A 22,635-nucleotide genomic window follows, 5' to 3' on the forward strand; every position below is an offset into this window, starting at 1 on the left:
CTTGTGGATACATCTTTTTTTTTTGCCAGTGTGTGCTTGAATTGCATGTTCTTTTCCTTCGAAATTTGGATTAAAATTAATGTTGCTTATGCAGTCTATAAAAATAAAAAGGGATAATAATGTTAATGACATGGGCAAAGAAGAAAAAGAAACAACTGGTTTGTTCACAAATTGGGGTAAATAGTTACTACAGAAGGTATTTGGCTTCTTTGACTAACCAATGGATGAGTTTTGGAGATTTATCCCACTGATCCATACTGAACAGCAATGAGTCAGCCCTTTATATGAGGATTTGACATCAAGGTGCTCTCAAATGTGAAATATAACATAAGAGATAACTTCTCTTGAATGAGTAGTGGCATTACTCAGGTATGGCGGTTACTGCCCCAGAGAAAAAAATGCAAACAACTATAACAGTAATACTCAATTCACTATTTAACTTCTTGGCTCTATTTGGATCGTTCAGCACATCACTAAACATTATATATAGAATATGTTTAGCTTCTTTTCATATAGTAATAAAGAAATGTAATTGCCTAAAAAGTACAATAAATGTACATATTATTTGTACAAATATCAAATTCATGTTTGTGCATTTAATGAGATGGTAATTTGTCATCATTTTACTGTTAGAAAAATCTGAATCTTTTTAAGATGTAGTGTGCTGCTGTTGCAGCTTCAACAGATAGGGGGGAAAAAGTTACTAACACTAACAGTTGCCAGCCATGTGGTGGCGCCATGATTCTTCTGACCTCACAACTCTGTTTACATAACTGGGTTCAACATAGAACATGGAGGCATTTGCAAGTTGCCAAATTAGCTCCTTGTCTCGTTTTGTTACAGCTTCACTTGCAGAATAAAGCATGTACTGAATGAATGAAATATGGATTTCCTGGAATTTGAACTGTATTTGTGATGTGATATTATAACTTGTAAAGCTTTATCAGTACCTACATCTGTAATGCAGACAGATAAATCAAAGATTCAGAAAGTGCTGTTTGTGTTCTTGTTTTTCAGTGTTTGTGGGATCCAGAACCTTTGAGCCCTCTATATTTGTGGGGTCCAACAGATTTGATGGGGCCAACATGTTAAGAGATGGTCAAAACTTATTTTCTTTATGGTCAACGTTTGAATTAGGTTAAGGATAGTTTTAGAGTAAAGGTTAAGTTTGAGCATTTTATTGTGATAGATTTGGTTAGGCTAAGGGATAAGGGATTGCCATATATCAATGGTGAATCACTACAAGGATAGAAAAACAAGTTTGTTTGTGTGTGTGTGTGTGTGTGTGTGTGTGTGTGTGTGTGTGTGTGTGTGTGGACAGAGGGAGTGGATCATTCATAGCAGTGTTTGTGTGTGTGTCCTGCATATCAATAGGAAAAACATGGGGTCGCTACTGACAACTGAATCTAACTCTCCCTAGTCCAGGTCCTTTAAAAGACACACACACATGCAGGACAAGCAGTGTGCATCCCAGGTTTGTGTTTCACACTAAAGTCTGTTCTTCTATTAACAACACAGAGAAGGACTTAACCACTTCCACAAATTTGCAGTTGGCACTCTCTCCTTTCTGCCTCTAATCTGTTGGCGTGTTGTTGTTGAGCCTCATCCCTTCTCTTGCATAACAAACTAGGTGGGTGTTTTCCTGTGAGCCACTGTATTAACCATGTGAACGCAGAGGACCAAGGAGCAATAAATAAACAAAAGGATGAGAAGGAGAAAAACAAGAAGAAACAAGCATTATTAGCAGCTACTTAAATGTTACTTAACAGCACTTACAATAAACATGCAAAGTACAGTCAACTTTTTCTTGTTTGTTATTCATCTTAAAATTAATTCTGCATACATTTATTTTACCCCATAAGTCTACTCACAATTCTCAGTAATGACAAAGTAGAAACAATTCTTGAATGGTTTTGGGAAAATATTTAGAATGAAGAAAACAGTGGAAGAACACACTGAAAACACTGTAGCATATAAAGTCACCATTAGTACAGTAGCCTCCATTTAATGGGAGTTTAAAATGCAGAACCACCAAGAGATTTCGCCAATTTGGTTGTTTAACCAAACTGGGCAATCAGGGACAGAGTCTCCATCGGGCACGCAGCCAGCAAGCTAATCGTCCCTACAAATGAGGTCCACAGTTTCTTTGTGTGAGAATGTTACAGAAGGATTGGTGTAGCATTCCTCCAATCAAACCTTTGTGGTAGAATGAAACACAGCATTACGCACAGCAGAACTTATAGGAGTTAAGAAGAAGACAACTAAAGGACTCTCAACACCAAGAGAAGCAAAGTTATCAGAGTCACTGATTATCACCTCATTAACAGGCCTCCATTCCTATAGTCAAACATGGCGATGGTCGCATCATTCTATGGCCTTCTCTGCTTTGCTCTAAATAGCTGTTTTGTGTTTATCGACGTAAATGATAAATGGACTCTGTTCATGAATGAATCAGCCTCACAGCGAGAGGGTGTCCAGGTTCAACTGGCTGGGGCCTTTCTGTGTGGAGTTTGCATGTTCTCCCCGTGTATGCGTGGGTTCTCTCTGGGTACTCTGGCTTCCTCCCACTGCCCAAAAACAGCATGTTAGGTTTAATTGGTGTCTCTAAAATTTTCCCTAGGAGTGAGTGTGAGCGTGTGTGTGGTTGTTTGTCTCGTTTGTCTCTGTGTGGCCCTGTGACGGACTGGCGACCTGTCCAGGGTGTACCCCGCCTCTCGCTCGATGACCGCTGGGATAGGCTCCAGCCCCCCCGCGACCCAACCGACGGATTAAGCGGGTATAGAAAACGGATGGATGGATGGATGTTTTGAATCATTGATTGTTTGCATGCCCCAGTTTCAGCCAAGCATTAGTTGGGCTCACATTTGACTCTAAAATACTTCAAATCAATCCCTAATCATCAGCCCTCCACCACCATGTTTAACTGTAGGTTTTTGTGGCGACATAATGTGTTTGGTCTTCACTGATTGTGGTACTGTGCATTATGGCCAAACATCTGAACTTTTTGGGTTAGGGCAGACCTAGTATTTCTGGCACTTCTTCTGCATTTTGAGTTTTTTTAAAGAGTCAATATAAAATATCAACTGTTCATCAGTCTTGCATTGAACAATGATGTACTTTCTATTCTTATGTGACTGTTCTTTTTTTAAGTATCAGAGATGTGAGCTTAAAAAACATTTATTTTAATCAAATTTGCTTAAAAGTTCATTATATATCGACAGGTTTGGATGAGTCACGGCTCAGTAAATAACCAGGTTTCTCTGAACACTGCAGTGCATTACCAGGTAGGTAGTCAGTGGGCCTTGTGTTTCTACAGTCAGTGAGTCAGCCAACTAGCCAGAGAGTGGTAATAAAGGCTCAGTGAATTTAGAACAACACACCTACGTGGTTCTGAAATAGACATAAGAATAAGAGGGTGAGAGAAGGAGAAGCAAAGTAAAGCGAGACAAGAAAGCAGGGAAGGGCAAAGATCTCCATACTCTATTTGGACTTGTAAGGACACAGACTTGGATTTTTGGTTTATAAATCCTCCTAAAGACCCCCTAATGTCATGCCATGATAATAATAATAATATATATATTATGTCTGTAATAATGAAAAATATTCAATAAGATATTAATCAAAGGGCATAAATCTAGTGGGGATAAAAATTCTTAATCGAGGCTGTGTAACTTAATGAGCTCTGCCACAGCAATGTTGGGTTTCAGGTATTAACAGCCACTGAGGATTTGGGGTCTTTAATCTTTGAGAAAAAGCCCAGAATTTACAAAACTCACAGTTAAAGGAATTTATTCACTGCAGTTTGCTGTAATGAAAATTAGAATAAAATAAGTGCCCGAAGTGTGGTAAATAGGCTATTAAAGCCTGTGCACAGAAAAGCAGTAATGGCTCTCTTGAAATGCTAATTTGTGAGTTTAGAATAAAGACCTGGAAATGGAGCACCTCTACACTTCAAAACCTAGAGTTGGATTCTGGCTGTTAAATGAAACTAAATGTAAAAAAAAAATCCATGCTGATTTGCACAGTGTGAAATGAATCACTTATACAGAAGATAACATAGCTACAAACACAGTGGGGGTGTGTGATAAATTAAGAAATTGTATTACATAACATGTAAGAACTCTGATCTGCTTAACAAAGATGTTACTTAGACAGCAGTATAGCGCCTTTCAACACAAATTTATAAGGGACGCAAATTACTCAAATCCCTCCTAAATAAACCAAATGATAAAATTGATTGAGACTTTGTGAACAAGTTATTTTTCTCTGCTTAATATGCCTGAGGGGTAATAGAGGAGACTGAGTGCCTCTTGCTGTATCTTAACAGTGGTGTAATCTAGTTAAAGAGATTAGGCGTGTGGTTATGTAGTCGGACAGCAGAATAGACATAATCCCCAACAGTGTTAAAAGGGCTAGTTCAGATTTGGACTTTTTTCCAATGAAACAAATGAGGATGACGATACCTAAAAGAGAATCCCTTTATAAGATAGATGGACCTGAGCAAACGATTTAAAATGGGTACTGTGTGTTGGTGAGTGTAACCAAGTAAAAATGCATTAAATTTCTTTTCATTGCCATTCTCCTGGTCTGTCACTATAGAGGAAGTATATCTATACAAAAATGTCCTAAATACCTAAAATTAAAATGTCTCCAATTAAATATTACTTAGATATGAGTACCAACCGCCAAAGTTTTCTAAAATGTAACTAAAACTTAAATCTGTAATTTGTTCATCAACAGACAAACGAATATGGAGGAAATAACTCTGAGTCTCCACTGACAAACTCCACTGTATTGAGAAAATGTTTTAAAAAAAATCTAGAATTAAGGTTGCATTTCTTTGGATGCAGCAGTGGACCGTGCTGAGTGAAAATGGAGCTCCCAGGCCCATGTGGCCATATGGATCAAGGTGGTCTAGTGGTTTCTTATGGAGCTCTGCCTGGGGGGCTCAAAGGTCACACACACCCAGCTGTGGTTCCATCCTTGACCATTATGCACTTTGATGTCCTGAGACAACCTGAATCTTTTCACAACATAATGCACTGTTGATGTTGAAAGACCAAATTTCTTTACAATTTTGCATATTTTCTTTTTGTTTTCATGAGGTTGAGCCATTACTCCTTTTTTGAAAAATTAATCTGTTGATTGTACAATAATCCAGTACAGGTTTACTTTTTATATTTTATTAACTTTTCTGTCTTTATCTGCCTGTCTCTCTAATTTTTGGGATACATTTGGCATAAGATAACTCCCTTTGCTTGTTAAATAATGATTTAAACAAACAAAAATAGGCCTTTATGGAACTTGGGTTTGTGCATTGGGTTTATAAATACAATGTATAACATGTTAGATATGATACTGCAAGTTTTTTCAGCATCCATGTCATATGATTCCCTGTTCCAACTTGAGACATAGCAACTCATATTTAAGGTATGGATTAGTAGCAGCTATTTGGAAGGATATCACAAGTTTAATATTTCTATGTTTTATTGTATTAAGAAGAAGAAGAAGAAGAAGAGGAAGAGGAAAAGGAGGCAGCCAACCAATGTTAAAATTGATCCCCAGTGACTGTGAACCTTTTGCAGAATATTGTTACTCATGCATTAATGCAAGCACGATTTTGAGTTGGTTGAAGTGGAGTTCGTTTTAAACTATTGCATCTACCTGCAGATCATTACTATTTTGATTATGGATTAAACGTTCGGTCATTTTTTAAGCTGACTGATTACTTTTCTGATTGTTATTCTGAAAAAAGAGAAAGAAATTACATCTCAATAGTTCAGTGTTATGGTAAATTCGATGTCTGCTAACCTTTTGTCTCTTAAAAGACACCTTGTTGTAGACCCAATGTCTGCAGACCATGTGTCTGTTGATTAACACATTGACAATAATCATTCAAATGACCATTGTCTCCGGATTCTGCATCTCCCCAAAGTGCGAGACTTTCCCCCAGGGGGTGTGGCAAGGAGACAGTTGGAGAATACACACGGTGTGTTCTTTCAGGTGTCACCTGAAAGAACCAAACCCTCCTCTTTCTGTATAAATGCTTCTGATTTCCTTTGTTCTGGGTCTCTTCTCACCACGAACGCTGACTGGTGAGGATTGACCTCTTTTGCAGAAGAAAATAAACACGTGGCCGGCCGGCACAAACATTGAAAGTCTATATTTCACTTCTCATCAGATGTAATAGGAAGGTAAGCAAAATCTTAATAGGGAGTTAAGACAATAATTCCATAACAACAATTATCAAATTAAGAAAGTATCTAAGAAGGGCTGATAGATTTCAACTCAACTTGTATAAACTACTGAGTATTTCTACAACAAAACATGATATACTATATCAAGTTCTTTACATGTTTTTTTTTTATTTTGTGCAAAATATTTGACTTGTACAGTCACCAGTAACTATGTCATATACATGTAATGAATATATAATATGTCCCCCTAAGATGTGGAAGAGCAGAAAAAAAGGCAGGGAAGCCAATGACTAAAGTATATACAAGTACAGAGTAAATGTACTTTGTTACATTTAGCTTCTAATAACCACAGCAGCTCCAAAGCTGGGGCAACGACAGCTGGGAAATGACAGAGTGGTTGAATGTGGAGATGTTAGAAACATGTCAGGACCAACACACGTTCCCTTACACTGTGTGTACATCTTCTATTGATCACTGCAGTGTGCATGTGTTGCGCAGTGGTTCAGCCCACGCGGACCCCTACACAGCTCACTTTGCCCAGTTCCCATTCACTTACCTACCCGTTACTATAGAGACGCAGCCGAGAAGAATGCAGGGAGCAGGCTGGCAGACAGATATGCAGGAGACCTGGGTTGAATCTTAATAACCAAAAAAGGCTCAAAACACAGTTTTGGTTCGCAGCTCTTATGTGGGTTACATAATGCTGCTGCAGAATTCTACCATGAAGTCAACCTGTTTCACTGAGCTGGTTGATCTCATAGATCAAAGGGAAAATGAACTTCTTAGATCACATGGAAGTTTAAAATGTTTGTATGTCACACAACATGCAGCAGTGAGCAATATCATATTTCAGGAGGAACTATTTTGCTGCAGACATTCTGTATTTCACTAAAGTTTCATTTTCAAAATTCTTGAATTGATTATGTTCCCCTGAAATAAAACTAAGATTTGAGGTTGCATATTTTCTTACCATCAGACTGAAATTAGAAATAAAAGCATTGAATTTGAAACCAGTGTGCCGTGATTCTGTTTTCATCTTTCCCTTTTTTAATCTTTGTAGCTTCTCTACCTCTATCTACCCTTCAAACAATTCCCCTTCTGCCCCTTTTCTGTCACAAATGTCTTGCCTTTTCTCATTTTCTGTCTGCTTTTCACAGTTTTTGCTCTGTAAATAGACACTGTGTGTCCTTGTAAGAAGAGAGGGGGAGAGCAAGCGAGCCACAGACAGCTCTGAGACTGCAGCAGATTTTAACCAATCACACGAAAGAACCCTCCAAGCCCATGTGGCTTATTCATAAAACTAAGAGGAAATCCTTATCAATGCAGTTCTGCTCAGCCATCCAGTAAATCATCAATATATCCCTGATCTGAAGTAATGGAGGCTGCTGAAAGTTCTTGTCATGCTAAATGAAGATCTGTAAAAACACAAAAAATGCCATGCGAGATCAGATAAGAAAATTACTGCATAAAGACAGAACTGTGAAGGTTCGCAATTCCCTCTCGCAATTCTAAGCTGCCTTTGTTCCCATTTAAGTACATGGCCTCATAGCAAAGCCAGGACACAAAGACAGGATACCAAAAATATCCTTTATGTATGTCAGCATCCTTTGATGTCCTCAATCTACAAGGCAGCATCAATTCCAACAATATTATGGGATGTAACAGCTGTTTGGTTCAGATTTACATATATAGCTGATTATATATACACCCCTAAACTGCATTATCTCTAAAAAAAAAAAAACGTCTAAACAAAACTTTCCATGTAACAATACCTCTAACGGATGACTTCTAGTTTCATAGCAACCAAAAAATTCTCACGAGTTACAATCTCTTAGCAACCTATGGCAACACATCCCGGTAAGCATATTCGTCATGGACTTATTTCTATTGCATAATTGTGTCTCAAGGGTTCATAGCGAATTGAGGATTAGTGGGTATTGTGCGTAGATAAGGTGTGGAGTGAATTACTTGTTCAACAAACCGCAAGCCATGTATAAATACGGACTACACGCGTGTGCACACACAATTAGATTACTTACAGAAACTTTAAGACAATATAAATGCAGGAGAGACATGATATTCTACTTTAGTTTGGTTTTATTACATTAGGGTCACATTAAACAATTACCTTATTGACCTTTTACCAACATGTAGAAAGAGTGAACGCATCTGTGGCGTGACACCGCAGACAGCACACACACCTAAACATCACTTTTCATACAGCATGACATAAAATGGACTGTACAAAAGATTCGGTTCACAGATGATCATTCTAAAGCGAGAGCTGGTGACAGTAACTGCAAACTTAATGGCAAACACTCCAGTGCTTGAGAGGAAACACTGGTACATCACCATTATGTTATACCACTGTGCAAAACATCAACAGTTTGTTCACAGCTGTGCAAAAATAGCAGCATCATTATTCACTTTCCAAGCAACGGATTCACAGCACATCACAATGATCTGTCGGAGGGTCCATGAGACTCAATACACAGGTTTACCCTGCAAGTTTGGTTTCAGAGTTGAAGTCAAAACACCTTTAGCTTATACATACTGCAATGACACGTGCAAAATTATATTCGTCCGTCACTCACAAATAAGATTTCCCTAATTACATATTTACATTTTGAAGAATCCTAAATGAGCTCAACTGAAAGTGAACCTAAGCCAGCAAACTGAGGCCCAGGACACATTTAGAGTAGTGCGCAAAAAATTTATTTGACCATTAAGCTATTTGTGTTTGTGATGCTTCAACTACATATCATACAGCCACCTTCAAAACAAGCAGCGGGAAATTAAATACGTACATGTACATGGAAAACATGATTTCAGATCATTTTATAGTTGGCACATAGAAGATAAAAATAAAATAATCTTGTGAAAAACTACACATTCAGCCTCCAGCTGACCACTGCAATGTGTTGCAGAGCAGTACACCACAGTGGCCAACATGTATTGAAAAGCAAAACATAAAAGATGCCTTGGGTTGACTACCTTGCTGTATGGCCATCTATAGACCCCCTTAGTGCAACCGAATACATTCCAGAGGTGGAGACACTCTCTTCCTCTAATTTTGAATATCTACCCCTCATGTTCAGCTTGAAACGTACTTACTGCACGGGTATGTTACTACAGTTGTAATTGCAAATTGAGATTTCTGTTATGACAGAAGAAAGAGCTGAAAACAGTTATACACCAACCAGCTATTAAAAGATCCCCAGCATGGTGTTTTTTGTTTTTTTGAAGGTGAGACTTTTAACATGTATACAGGGTTTACAGATGATATGTGTAGCCTCATACCGCTGTTGCCCATACATTGATATTTACAGTTATATTCATCATTGCTTCTTGCCATCTCTTGCCTGTGCAACAGTGTAATTTACCAGCTTACTGTTTAAAAAGTACAATCTGCTACCTGTTCTTTCAAGGTTTATGTGTTGAAAGTTGACTGGGCTGATTGTGGTCCTCCAAAGCTACACTTGGCTCTGTTGAGGAAAAAGTGACTCCCACAGCAGGGAGACAAGAGAGAATGGCTGCACAGGTCAGCACCTCGGACAGCTCCGCCCCCTGCTCTAACTCCACTCACTGATCTATTCTGGTCCTGTCTTTGACTTCACCTTAAAGCATCCATTCAGGTTTTTTTCAGAACATTGGCTAATCTTGTATGAAACGGGGATCTAAGAGTCTCTTAGAGAAGAACGTGTAGAATGAAGTCGATCCCCGTGTCACCTTAGGGAAAGTTCAAAATAGGACTGTGGATTGGACCACAGAAATGCAATGTACAATTGGCATGCAAGTTTGAAACTTCCTATACTGTAACCTAAACACCATACTTAAGTAGTGTAACATCACGAGAGACACTCAGCTCAGACGCGAGGACCTTTCAATGATGGCCTTGCTATTCAAAACCACGCTAATGTGATTCTGCAGTCATCTTTTTTTACATTCATCTCTAAAATACTCCAGTGTCTTGTTCGTTTCCGCCTCAGCGGTCCAGAGTGGACTCGCTGACATCGCGTTGGTTTTTCAGGTCCTGGAAGACCTCGGTGAAAAAGTGCGGGTCTGCGTTCAACTGCAGCATTTTGGCACTCATGCTGTCGATGATCCGAAGCGACGTCTCCCAGAAAACGTCCTTGTTCGACTCGATCATGAATGGCTTGAGTGGGTATGAGATCTCATTGCCCATGTAGGAGTATGCGAGGTAGAGGCAAGTCTGAAAGGTGCCCTGCAGCTCAGCCTGACTGTCAATGCTGTCCGTTATGGAGTCTTGGCACAGCAGGTACACGAACACCACGTTGGCCGGCGTGATGAAGCCAATGTCCTGCCAACCCTGGATCAAAAGAGTCCGGTCAATGTTTCGGAACCAGAGGATCACCTCGCCACTGCTTAACTCTTTTAGTTTAAAACACCTGCGGCACATGAAGTCCCCCAAACAACGAAGCAGCTCCCCGGTTGACGCCTGGATGACTATCCGCCTGGGCGACACCAGAGAGACGCTGCTGGGCTGCTTCTGGACAGTGGAAAGCCTCCCGCTTTGGATCGAAACCTCGCTGTTTTGCGTGGGAACAGTGGGCACCGGGACTGGAATGGGCGCTTTGGGTTTCTTCTCCTCGGTTTGGTGCGTTTTCCTGATGTTTTCGCTGTTGAGCTGAGCCACCTGGCTGGACGGGAGCTCGCGGGTGGGCAGTGGCTTCGGGGTCACTTTCTTGGCGCTCTTCTTGGCCGAAGTGGACACTAGCTTCTTCCAGGAGAGAGACACAAACATCGAGTGCCGCTTCAGGCTCTTGTCGTTTTTGTGTACTTCTCCCGTGGCCTCAGCTTCCATAATAGATGCCTTTTTTGTGGAAGGTGATATAGAGAGCACGGTACCCATGTCTGCGAAGGAGAGAGCTGCCGTGATATGGATGATGTTGCAGCAAGTTCAGCTCAGAATCTTCTGCAGGGTGAGAGGCGGCGAACGGCAGTCACGACGACTGAAACTCCATTTACACATTTACTCACTTGGCGGAGGAGGATAAGAATATGGATGATTTTCCCGTTGAATGGAAATATATCCAGGCAGATGCTCTCTTAGTGTGGAAACGCTGCGACACAAATCCTATGCGCCTGTAACCTGGACAAAGATTAGTCGCTATGCGTAAACCCTGAGCTTAGACAAACCAACAGAGAAGACCGTGAGTGGCAGCCGAGCCATCCAATAAGAGAACCAATCAATGATCCAATCACTAGGGGTGTTGTTTTTAGGTCTTAGTTGCCATTGATAGACTGCGACACATACATGACAAGGTGAAGTGCTATTTTTCTCTCTAGTCTAGTTCCTTTGGAAAATTAATGCAATTTAAAATTCAAACTATTTCGTTCTTCTCGTGTTTACCGACTAACACTGATGAATGATGGTGAAGCCCTAGTGTTGGCAATTCTAGTGTTTATTTCAATTTCATTTAATGATCTGTACCATCTGATTTGAAGCCAGTTTAAATTACTATGGACACTGTACATGCCATTTAGTTTCCACATGAGAATGAGGTATATTTATGTTCATGCAACAGTTTTGCCTTCTCCTTTCTAAATATGCGAAAATACGGGCACTTTGTTTCCCCCTGACAGTTCATAGAAGAATGTTCCTTCAAGAGATTTTGGAAATCTGTAAAAGACGTTTTGTGCCAGCTCTGGGCACAATAGGCACCTGAATAATATTGTGAAACATCACCTGGACTTGTTTTACTTGGTCAGATTCAATCAAAGGGGACAGAAAAGGCTTTCAGCTCAGATCAAAATATCTCATCTGGCCAGACCATGGCTCTCAAAGCACTTCTTAATATCATCACTGAAGTGAAATATGTGTTTTCATTGTCTATTGATTTGTGACTTACTTGCTGCAGTGGTAGAAAGAAACACATTCAATCCCAGGGGAGGGTGTTGCATGTCCCTGTTGTGCATTTGTGTCCTCAAGTTGATCCAATTACCCCCAGCAGAGCTGGCGTCCCTCCACTAACTTACATGACTACTGTCTGACCGTCCAGCCTGCAGGCCAGGGCAAACTGACACAAATAGCACTGAAAGTATAACACAGTGTACTCTTCTGATTGGGTATTACTAGCTGGCCAAATTGTAAAAGTTTTATTTTTTACAGAGCATATATTTACGCTGAGGTGAAGGTAAACTACTAAAGGTAAAGTATTTATTGGTTGAAATGGTTTCTATCAATAGATCAAACATCCATATTGTTTTTGTGCATAGGTGGATTTTCTCAAGCAAATAGTAATACAAACTATTTCCAATAGCTTTATAGCCTTCGTATTTTTTACATTTATCATCCCAGTTTCACAAGAAAATAAGTTATACGTATGTTTGTCAACATGTTTAAAATGAAGTATTGACACAATATGGAGCAGAAATTCTGATATGATATCGTTTTACATTACTTGTTGTCGTGTATAGAGGAGAATTCAGGTGCCTTGATGTGAACCTGAAACTTTGTGGGCTATTTATGAGTATCTAACCATAATGATGTGTTTTTTATACATAACCCAAACCAGCTGCATCTGACAGCAAAGTCCATCCATCCATCCATTTTCTATACCCGCTGAATCTGTCAGGTCGTCAGTCCATCACAGGGCCACACAGAGACAAACAAGACAAACAACCACACACACGCTCACACTCACTCCTAAGGACAATTTTAGAGACACCGATTAACCTAACATGCATGTTTTTGGACAGTGGGAGGAAGCCGGAGTACCCAGAGAGATGACAGCAAAGTCATGAAGTCAAAAGTTGTTGGACTATACTGGGCTGGATGGGACTCAAATTTGGTTCTCAGTTATAGTCTGTGGTTTAATGCCACTGTCCACCCCTTCCTACATTCATACAGTATACATATTTTGGAACATCTAATAGTTGTATAGTGTCACACCTATGACAGTTTTACATGATGCAAATAATCATAAAGTAGTGAAGTTACTATTAGCAAAGGGAAACCTAGGACAATGAAGTAATCTTTTAGTTTTTAAATCACATATAGTTTCACATTATGCAAAATGTAGGCATGATACCACTTTGGAACACAGATAAAGGTATGTAAATGTTTTGTAGCCCATAAGATGTAATACTTTTCCTCTACCAATTTTTGAGATTCTATTGTGAAATGGCTACACTTTGGGCTGTGGTAAATGTAGCTATTACACAAAATGAAGTGTGACAAAAAATAGGCAACAACATTCACTTCAGATTCATAAAGTATCATCTGTGTGATGTGCAAAAGACTAGCTGCAAACACGGTGAAGTGGGTCTATGTCTTGTCCCTTACTTGCTACATGTGGTACAGGAAAGTATGTCAGAATGTGTCATCCATCCATCCATTATCTATACCGCTGAATCCGTCGGTCGGGTCGCGGGGGGGCTGGAGCCTATCCCAGCAGTCAATGGGCGAGAGGCGGGGTACATCCTGGACAGGCCGCCAGTAGAATGTGTCAAATTTCTCTTATAAATAATCATTTTCCCTCCAGTTATCGTCATATCATCGTTGTTACAAAAGCGATATCTTCCAACATTATCTAATCATCATCACGAGGTCCCCAGCGAAGAATCATCTCACAGCTACTCAGGCCAAATTCTGACCGGTGAAAAGACTCCCTCTTCTGTGCTGTGATCAGTTTATCCGAAAGACTGTTTGTGTTGCTTTCCTTCTTTTGTTCATCGTTTTTTGTCTGTGTGTGTTTTTCATGTCCTATAGAGTTTTAGACATTGTAGAAATTAAAGGAATGTCTCTCAAAATACTTACAATATAGATAACAAAACACACCTACTTCAATGCAAATTGCTGCAATCTGTTGGTTTCCTTAGCTAGATAATTTTAATTGATAATGAATTTGACTGAGCTGGACTTTATCTAATTGGACAAGTATTTATTGTTTACTTTCTCGATAAAGTGCCCTAGATACTGCCGTTGTTCTGAATAATATAAATGTCTTTCATTGTCTGCTCTCCCTGCACACCAGTTTTAAAATCAAACAGTTGAATAGTTGTGGTGATCAAACACAGAAAACCACAAAACAATAATCATCTGTTACCTGCTATTGGAAGTCTTTTACACCCAACTGCCAACCAAAACAACGGGGACAAAACAAAGTACGGAAGTAAGAAGGTAGTTCAAGCCAAACTTTTCAATTTAGGATGAAAGACGGTAACATTAAAACTGTGAAGTGCTACCTGTTGCTCACAAACTCTTTTGATCATGCTGCCGTTTGATCATAGATCAGGTGCTGATCAAAAGAAACTCTTTCATCACAAATCAAACAGAATACAACAGGTTGTCACAATCTCTGTATTAAACAGTAAGCATAAAGCATTTCCTGGCTCCATTATACATCATTTGGTAGATTTTAAAGGGTGAAAATGTGATGGTTACCTCTTATGGGACTGATGATTAAGTTGGGAGAGGAAATGGTGGAAAACTGAAGGAAAAAAAATCTTTATTTGCATGTTTTCCCATATATTTCATTGTGAGAGGCCATAAATAACATATGTATTAGACAAGAACTGTGGCTGAACTGTCTAAAGCTGCATTAACATGTGTCAGTTTGCACAATAGAAGAAATTGACAATGAAAAGTTTGGATAAAATGATCTGATAAATTATATGTTGAGAACTTTTTACAAAGCAGTAAATTTTATGCACATCCAACAAATAAAAAGTGTTTTCTTTTCCCCTCTATTTTAATCTCTACTAACTCCCGATAAACATATTTGGGTCTAAATGTTCCTTCTTCTTTTCTCCAGCTAGTTGTTACCTTTATCTGTCACATCTGCCATTTGGTTAACAAGTATTGTATGATGGGTTTACTGTATCATCTCTCTTTATAAGGATGATGAGATCAACTCTGGGCAAAGGCTGGGAAATCAAATCAAAGATAAAGAATTGATCAATTTATCCTGCAAAGAAGATATTTGCAAAAAAAGTTGGATGATCATTTTCTATGTTTCCCTCACTATAAGTTTTGCTTTTTTATGTAAAAGATTGATTTGTGCAATTTTGATGCAGTGCTCCTAAAGTATGATTAAAGTACAGCATGAGTAACCGTATGAAATATTTACAAAGCTGGCCATGTAATTTCTTCATATAACTCAAACAATTTAAAAGATACAAAACCAATGGATGTACAAAAAGCAACTAAATAAAGATAATCTGTTTCATGGCATATTCACATAATTATGAGGATATTCAGCTATTCATTGTTTAGTTAAAAACAGAAAACTAATTATTTTTATCTTTTTTTTATTTAGTTGTTCAGCATTTAAAGTTCAGTTACAAAGCATTTCTGAACCAGTTTTTAGCACGTTTGCCTGTGTGAGAAAAGCAGAGGAACATGTGAGAAGAGCAGGGATGGGAAGGAAGGAGCAAAAATGAATGGGATTAAAAGTGTTTGATTAATCCTACTTTAAGTGTGAGGTGTTTTAGTCATATCACTTAAATCATGTAAATAAGACGCCAGTGTGATGTCCTTGCCATTGTCTCGTGGGGAGCTGCAGCCAATTGAGAGGATTGTTAGCTAATGCAGCTCACCTATATCCTCAAAGGCTGTAAAAGCCGTTCCATGTGTTTAATCTGTCTCTCTTCAATCCACTAATGTATCAGCCTTATTCGTGTTTGTACCTTCATCAGTGCCAGAAAACACAACATAAATCCATTCAGTGCTCAGATTATCTGATACTCCGTTCCTGATTCCATTGTTTTCATATAAGTTAATTTTATAAAATGTCCTTTCAGTAATTCTATTGTGTTGCCTTTTCACTTGTCACTTTCCTTTTAGCCAGTTTGTGCCAAATGGTTGTTGGACCATACAAAGACAATCTGATGAACTTGAGACTTTTTTACAAATGCTATACTGTTTGCTTTTTATGCATAAAGCTTAAAAGTGCTTTAGTATTTAGCATTGTAAATAAGACTTTTGAAAGTACCACACATGAATGAATCAGTTTATCAGACAGTTTTTCTTTATCATGTGGGGTAAATTTATTTGATGCTGGAAGGGAGCAATGTTTCTTTTGAAATGTAGGTCTTCTGGGTGAGCATAGCCACATTTGAGTTTGTCAGAGACACGCACGCATCCTATTTATAGGCTTAAGTGGTTGATCTCAATCGGAGACCAGTGAGTATATTTTTAATTCAGTATGCCAGACAACATGGGGGATAACAGTGTATTGGGAGCATTTCCCCGGTGCTTTTCTTGTTGTTGTGGAATTGGTGCTGAAATACCCAACACCTGTATCTGTCTGAAAACTAGGGCTGAGAGAGGTCTTTAAGTAGGGCTTGGTAGCTAGGACAGGGGAGCTTGGGCTTTGTGGCTTTTATTTTACACTTCTCTGGCAGATGCATTGGTTTTCAGTGGGTTTGAGAATTAGGTACACCCTCTTTCCAATATAAGGTTTTACTTGTCAGGACAAAATAATATTTAAAAAAGAATAATACAATTCTGAAACTAGGTCAGTACAACCTCAGATAAACAATGACACATGATATATTTCACTATTATTCATTTTAATGAATCTAAACCAAAATGCAGAAGCAGTGTGTGAAATATATACACCCCATGGTTATGTTACATGCAGAAGCACCTTTAGCAGCAATAACTTTAAAGTAATTGTTTCTGATGTTATCATTTTCTCATATGTTGTTGAGAAATTTTGTCCCACTTCTTTATAGTATTGCTTTAGTTCATTGAGGTTTGCAGCATTCATTCATTGACATTTCTCTTGGGGTGCCACCACAGCATATTAATCTAAATAAGGTCTTAACTTCTACTGGTCCATTGCAGCAACTTGATTATTTTATTTTCTTAGATTTGTTGCTGTGCTTCGGATCATTGTCATTTTATGAAACCTAAGCTGTGTCATGTTCTTTTTAGAGAGAAAAGGCTTTTTCCTGGCTACCTTTCCAACCAAACCTACTTGTCCGATTCTGGTATACTGTTATAAACTTTAACATTCAACACACAGAGGCTTGTAGAGTCTGAGATGTAGCTCTTGGGTTTTTTGCAGTTTCTCTGAGCACTGGATGCACTGACCTTTGGGACAAATTTGTTGATGGGCAACTGTCTTATAAGTTTTCCACTCAAAATAGTTTGGAAATGGCCTTACAACCCTCGGCAGACTGATAGGCAGCAGCAGTTGCTTTCTTATGATTAAGTGGTTGATCTCACACACCTAAATGCTCCAGACTATACACACTTGGTGATGATCAGATAATCAAGTACACCGGATTAGCAGCACCTGGCCTCTACTTCTCTTCTTAGGGCTTATGGAAGCAGTAAGGGTGTGCTTGGTTTTTTTATACACTGGTTTTGCATTGTGGCCCAGTTTTTTTGGTTCAGTAAATAATGATACAGTTTAATATATCATGTTTTGTTGCTCATCTAATGTTGCAGTTACCAAACTGAAAGACATTCATTCATTCATTTTGCATACCTGCTTCATCCTGTACAGGGTTGCAGGGGAGCTTTAGTCTGTTACAGGTGGTCGAGGCAACAGGCAGGGTACACATATACAGTACTCACCTTTGCAGTACATTTAGAACCACTAATACCTAACATGCATGTTGTTTGGACTCTGTGATGAAGCCAGTATACCTGGAGAAAACCCATGTAGCCTCAGAGAGAAAATGACACATCTCAGTGCTAAATAAGTGTTGTATTGGAGCAAGAAAGGTCATCAGTGAATGCTGCTGACTTCCCTCACTCTCCCAGGCAATATGACTCTTATATGATTCCTTAAATAAAATAGTCTTTTTTTGTCTTTCCTCAATCTACTACGCATCAACCCTATTTTGTGTGTGTACCTTCATCTCCAGACACACATCCGTTCACTGCTCACACTTTCTGACATTGCTGATCTCTAAAGTCCATTACTGTTTTGATTTTATTCACGTACAATACATTTTTCTTTATTTTACAAAAAACATATTGCCTGACCTTCCTACTCTTCACTTACTATATGGCAGTTTGAGACACCAAACTACTATAGACAACATTTACATGATTAAATTGTTGCTGCAGTTATACAAAAAACCTAAGATGGATACACAAAATACACTGAGGTGAAACCGTTTGCTGTTCCAGATGTTCACTCAGAATATTCATTGCAGGATGAATGGCACATTTGATGTGTAAATCATCCTGACAGAACTTCCCATGCTGCCACAATGATAAAAACAACAGTCTTAATTATTTCTATGCATGAATTTTATTACTATGTTAAAGCTTTCAAAATGTGCCTTCTGTATCTTAAATCTGGTACATCTAATCTGAGAGAACAAACTTCTTATTTTTCAATGTATAAACTTCATGACTTCCCTTACTCTCATGTTCTCCTTTCTGTATACTTTTCCCCAAAAGTAGAGCACCATTCAAAGAAAATAAGATGCTGAGTGCATTTTCTTGGATTAAGAAGGTATTCTTTAAATAGGGCAGTCAGTGTCTCCTCCATGCTGTATGTGGTAAATTTGCCACCTGGTGAAATTTAAATGCAACTACACCAGCTGCAACATATCCATATTCCATTTGGTGTATTCTACCCGAATCTGACCACAACACACCAATTATCTCGACATCTAACAAATTATATATTGTATTTCAGTTTCAGCCTTTTAATAGAAATGGCAACTGATTTATGGCAACTGATAACAAAAATTAAATCATCTATAGTACTGTAAAAAATTGGAATACATTGTTATTTAGTATTTTAAAGCTTCCAGTATAGGTAGATGCCTTTGATTTCAGTTAAAAAAACATCAGATTTGTGAATATAATTTTTCCATTTACCTTTTCCACTTGTCTCCATCCAAGAAGTGTTTGATGAAGCTGAAAAGCTTGAAAAGTAATTGGGTAAGTTTTGAAAGCTTAAATAAAACATTTACAAAAATTACCCCTGACCAAGTGAATAAATGTATGAAGAGTTCTATCTATTCTATCAGTAGTGAGAGCAGAGCTCAGAATTATCCATCACCTCTGTTACAAACACTCATTCAGAACATTTGGGGGAACAAGTGAAAGTTGACCACTGGGGGGCAGTCACATCCATTTGACTGCAAACCACAAGACAAAACCCTGTCTGGGGGTGGAAATACTTGTACAGAAGGGAGGGCTTTGTGGTGATATTTCCTGTCAGCAGGCATCTTTTCCGCCTCATCCGGACATTTAATTAGTTCATGTGAAACAACATATCAGGCTGAATGACAGAGGAAAGGAGGAGTGAGGGGTTCTGAGAGCTCTGACTAATATTTGCTTTAGTGACAGAATTCACCCATCAACTACCAGAGGGTCTGCCAGGGCAGAGAGAGTCAGTGGAGACAGAGGGTGGTAGAGAGCTCTTACAGCATAAAGGGAAATAAGATACTACAACACAGTAATTCAGTATTCATGTTATTCTGTTTACATCCTTCCCCTAAAAAAAGGGTAATCTTATATAGATAGGTCTATTTCTGTCCTTATGACAAGATCTCACAATATGGATGAAATATCACTGATTGGTTTTTGTTCATCATCATCAGACTCAAAATGATATAATTACTGTCCAGCAATAATTACTGCCTAAAGCAATACTCATGATACATTTGATGACACTTCTTATGTAGTTTTAGTTTATCTTTTCTTCCACACATAAGCCCTCAGCATTCCATGAAGGACATTTTTAGACAACAGAAACTTTATCAAAGTTCTAAAAACTACAAGTATATATATCATTTTACGTGTCAGGACCAGCATGTGATTGTACCTCAGAGAACACTATTTGTATGGTCTTTTTTGAGCTCCTATGCAGAAGTAAGTACTTTCTTAGCATAGGGGAGAGAAAAAGAAAATGTAATATAAGTGTGGAGCTGTTAGTTAAATGCATGGAATTAGCACCATCCACTGCCATTCATCATGTGGTTTGTTTCACAGAATAGTCTGGAGAAGTTCTCTGTAGAAACTTTTTGGAACAGGGCAGGCAATTGAAAAAAAAAAAACAAACTGATGGATGATTGGATGAAGCATCGGTCTATCAAAATCACAGGCATATTGCAACTGAGTATGTATCTTCAACATTCAGAAACAATGACAATAACAATGTTGTAACATCCAAAACTTGCCCTCAGATGCCAGTATAGAATATATTATGTCTGAATTTTTGTTCTGTGGCCACAAAGAGATAGCTTTGAGCCTGGCAAGAACATTTTTACAACATTATCCTTAAAGATTTAAACAATGCACATGAATGGATCATCAGTGACATCCAGGGTTTATTTAGCATACATGTGACTTTAGTACTGTCACTTCAGTACTCCTTTCTGTGGTGGGGTTAGTTCCAACATAGAAAAAGCATATAAAGGTATGTGTCCATTGGGGAGATTCCAAGCCTCCATTTCCCTCCATTTTTCCTCAGCGAAACATATTTTGGGAAAACTCAGAGCTGCACATGTGATGAAGAATCTTGCATAATTATCAATGGAAATACAGTTAATTAAAGCAAAAGTAGAGAAGTTTGTTGGACTTAAATTCATGTTCTTCTGACTTTTTTTGATGTATGTTGACTTCTTTTTTTTTTTTAACTCAGATTCGCTGGCCTGAAACTGTCCTAAAAGGCCAAGGGGCTGAGATTTTGGCAGCTTTGTGGTCTTTTCAACATGACATAAAATGAATGTGTATGGCTATACATTTTCCAGGCTGACACTGAGCTTTGTTTTTAAGTCAGTGATCTTACCTCCCACAGCTATAAGGGGAGCCAAAGAGCAAAAACAAATAAAAAATCACTAGTCTTATTTGAAAACTGAATAGATAAATTAAAATATGAATGAAATGAGAAATAATGAATAAAGTATCTTTTCAGTCTGCTCTTCTTGAGCATACAATAAGGAATTCGCGTGTGTGTGTGTGGGTGTGTGTGCTGGGCAGATCAAACGTGAGTAAAAGGGGTCGAGTGTCGTTTCTTATCGAAGTCATGTCTGTCAAAGCAGGTGGGAGGGATTAGCACTGGTGACACGGCAGGTGGAGACGAAATACAATCTAGAGAGAGAAGGGTGAGACAAGTAGGAACATACAAACAAGAGTCAGACATACACACTCATACATTCATACACAGGCAAACAGGTGGGTGACTGTGAATGTTGCAGCCTTGTAAAGGGGCTGCCTTTCCTCCTCTTGTCTACAGCTGCACAGCCACAGAGATGCTGATAATGGTGCACACACCCTGATAATGCACATATTTTCCCATCCATGACAAAGCAGGATTGTTAACACCACTGAATGGGGTGGTTTATATATCACAGAGTCAACCTCTCATTCAGAAATACACAACTAATCTCTGTGACAATGCCTATATCTTGTGTGAGCACTGGCACACCATTCTTCTGTTCAACCATCCTGTTTCTATGTTTGTTTTTCATCATTTATTTGCATGTGCTTTAAATATTCTTTGGAAAAGTTTTGACTTAAAAAAAACATTATACATCTCATAAATTAAACAAAAATGCATAAAATAAAATGTATTCAGAACAGCCTTATGATTGAGACTTTGCTCAGTTTATAGCTCATATCGTGACAAAGGATTATTTAGAGGAAATGCACAAATGTGTTTTTCTTAGCTTTGTCCTGATTTACTGCCAAAATTGTTTTATACAACTGATATTGCATTTGATAAAACAGGAAAGTCAGAGCTTGATGCTCAAACTCAAAATAACTCATTCGGTGAGGAGCTTAGTTTGTGCAAGAACAACTAGTTGCCATTACAACACCCAGGAAGACAAATGACAAACATATGAAAAACACCAGTACAGCTTTCAACAGCATAAAATGAACCATTTGTATTTTGAAATATGCAAATTTGAAATAGAAAACTTGAGAAACATGTTCAAATGTTTCAGGTGTGAAGTTAAAAGGGTGCTCATGCTTTCTGTGTCCACACATTGAAACTGATTGGAATAAATATTAAGGCTGCATGCAGTCTGCTGCAGGTGGTCTTTTTTTGCAATCATTTCTTAAGCTGGATTTTGACCACAGGAACCTTTTCTAGGAACTTGGGTCTTTTCGAGGGCCCTTCCACAACCTCTTCTATTTCCACTGCAGGAATCAGTGGTTAAAGCTGCAGTCTGCAACTCTTTTTCAAGCATAATTCCTGGAACTGTCCGGGGATTCTGAAAGCAGTACATTAAATACCCCAATACAAAAAAAAAATGAGTTCTCTAGGTCCCCTATATGTCCCGCTAGGTCCCTCCAAAGCCAGCAGGTTTGTTTACAAAATTGCAGACCGGACCGGTAAAAGGTAACCAATCAGGTTTACGAGCTGGGCTCTGCTGCCTGTCAATCACCGATTGTGCACGCGCGATACAAGGTAGGCTCGTCCCCACGCTTATTTATCTGGACTATTGAACTTCATTACGGGCTAGTCTACTTACTGTGTCTTCCATG

The 22,635-nt window shown here is 38.6% G+C and overlaps 1 protein-coding gene across 1 annotated transcript; it reads right to left on the reverse strand.

Annotated features, from left to right (window-relative positions):
- Nucleotides 1-8,276: 8,276 nt before the first annotated feature.
- On the reverse strand, nt 8,277-11,364 carry cdk5r2b (cyclin dependent kinase 5, regulatory subunit 2b (p39)). The gene has a single exon (XM_075480184.1). It carries the CDS (start codon nt 11,068-11,070, stop codon nt 10,183-10,185), a length of 888 nt encoding a protein of 295 aa, XP_075336299.1. The 5' UTR covers nt 11,071-11,364; the 3' UTR covers nt 8,277-10,182.
- Nucleotides 11,365-22,635: the final 11,271 nt, after the last annotated feature.

The sequence above is a fragment of the Odontesthes bonariensis genome, chromosome 12 (genome assembly GCF_027942865.1).
Source record: "Odontesthes bonariensis isolate fOdoBon6 chromosome 12, fOdoBon6.hap1, whole genome shotgun sequence".
In the NCBI taxonomy this organism is placed as follows: domain Eukaryota; kingdom Metazoa; phylum Chordata; class Actinopteri; order Atheriniformes; family Atherinopsidae; genus Odontesthes; species Odontesthes bonariensis.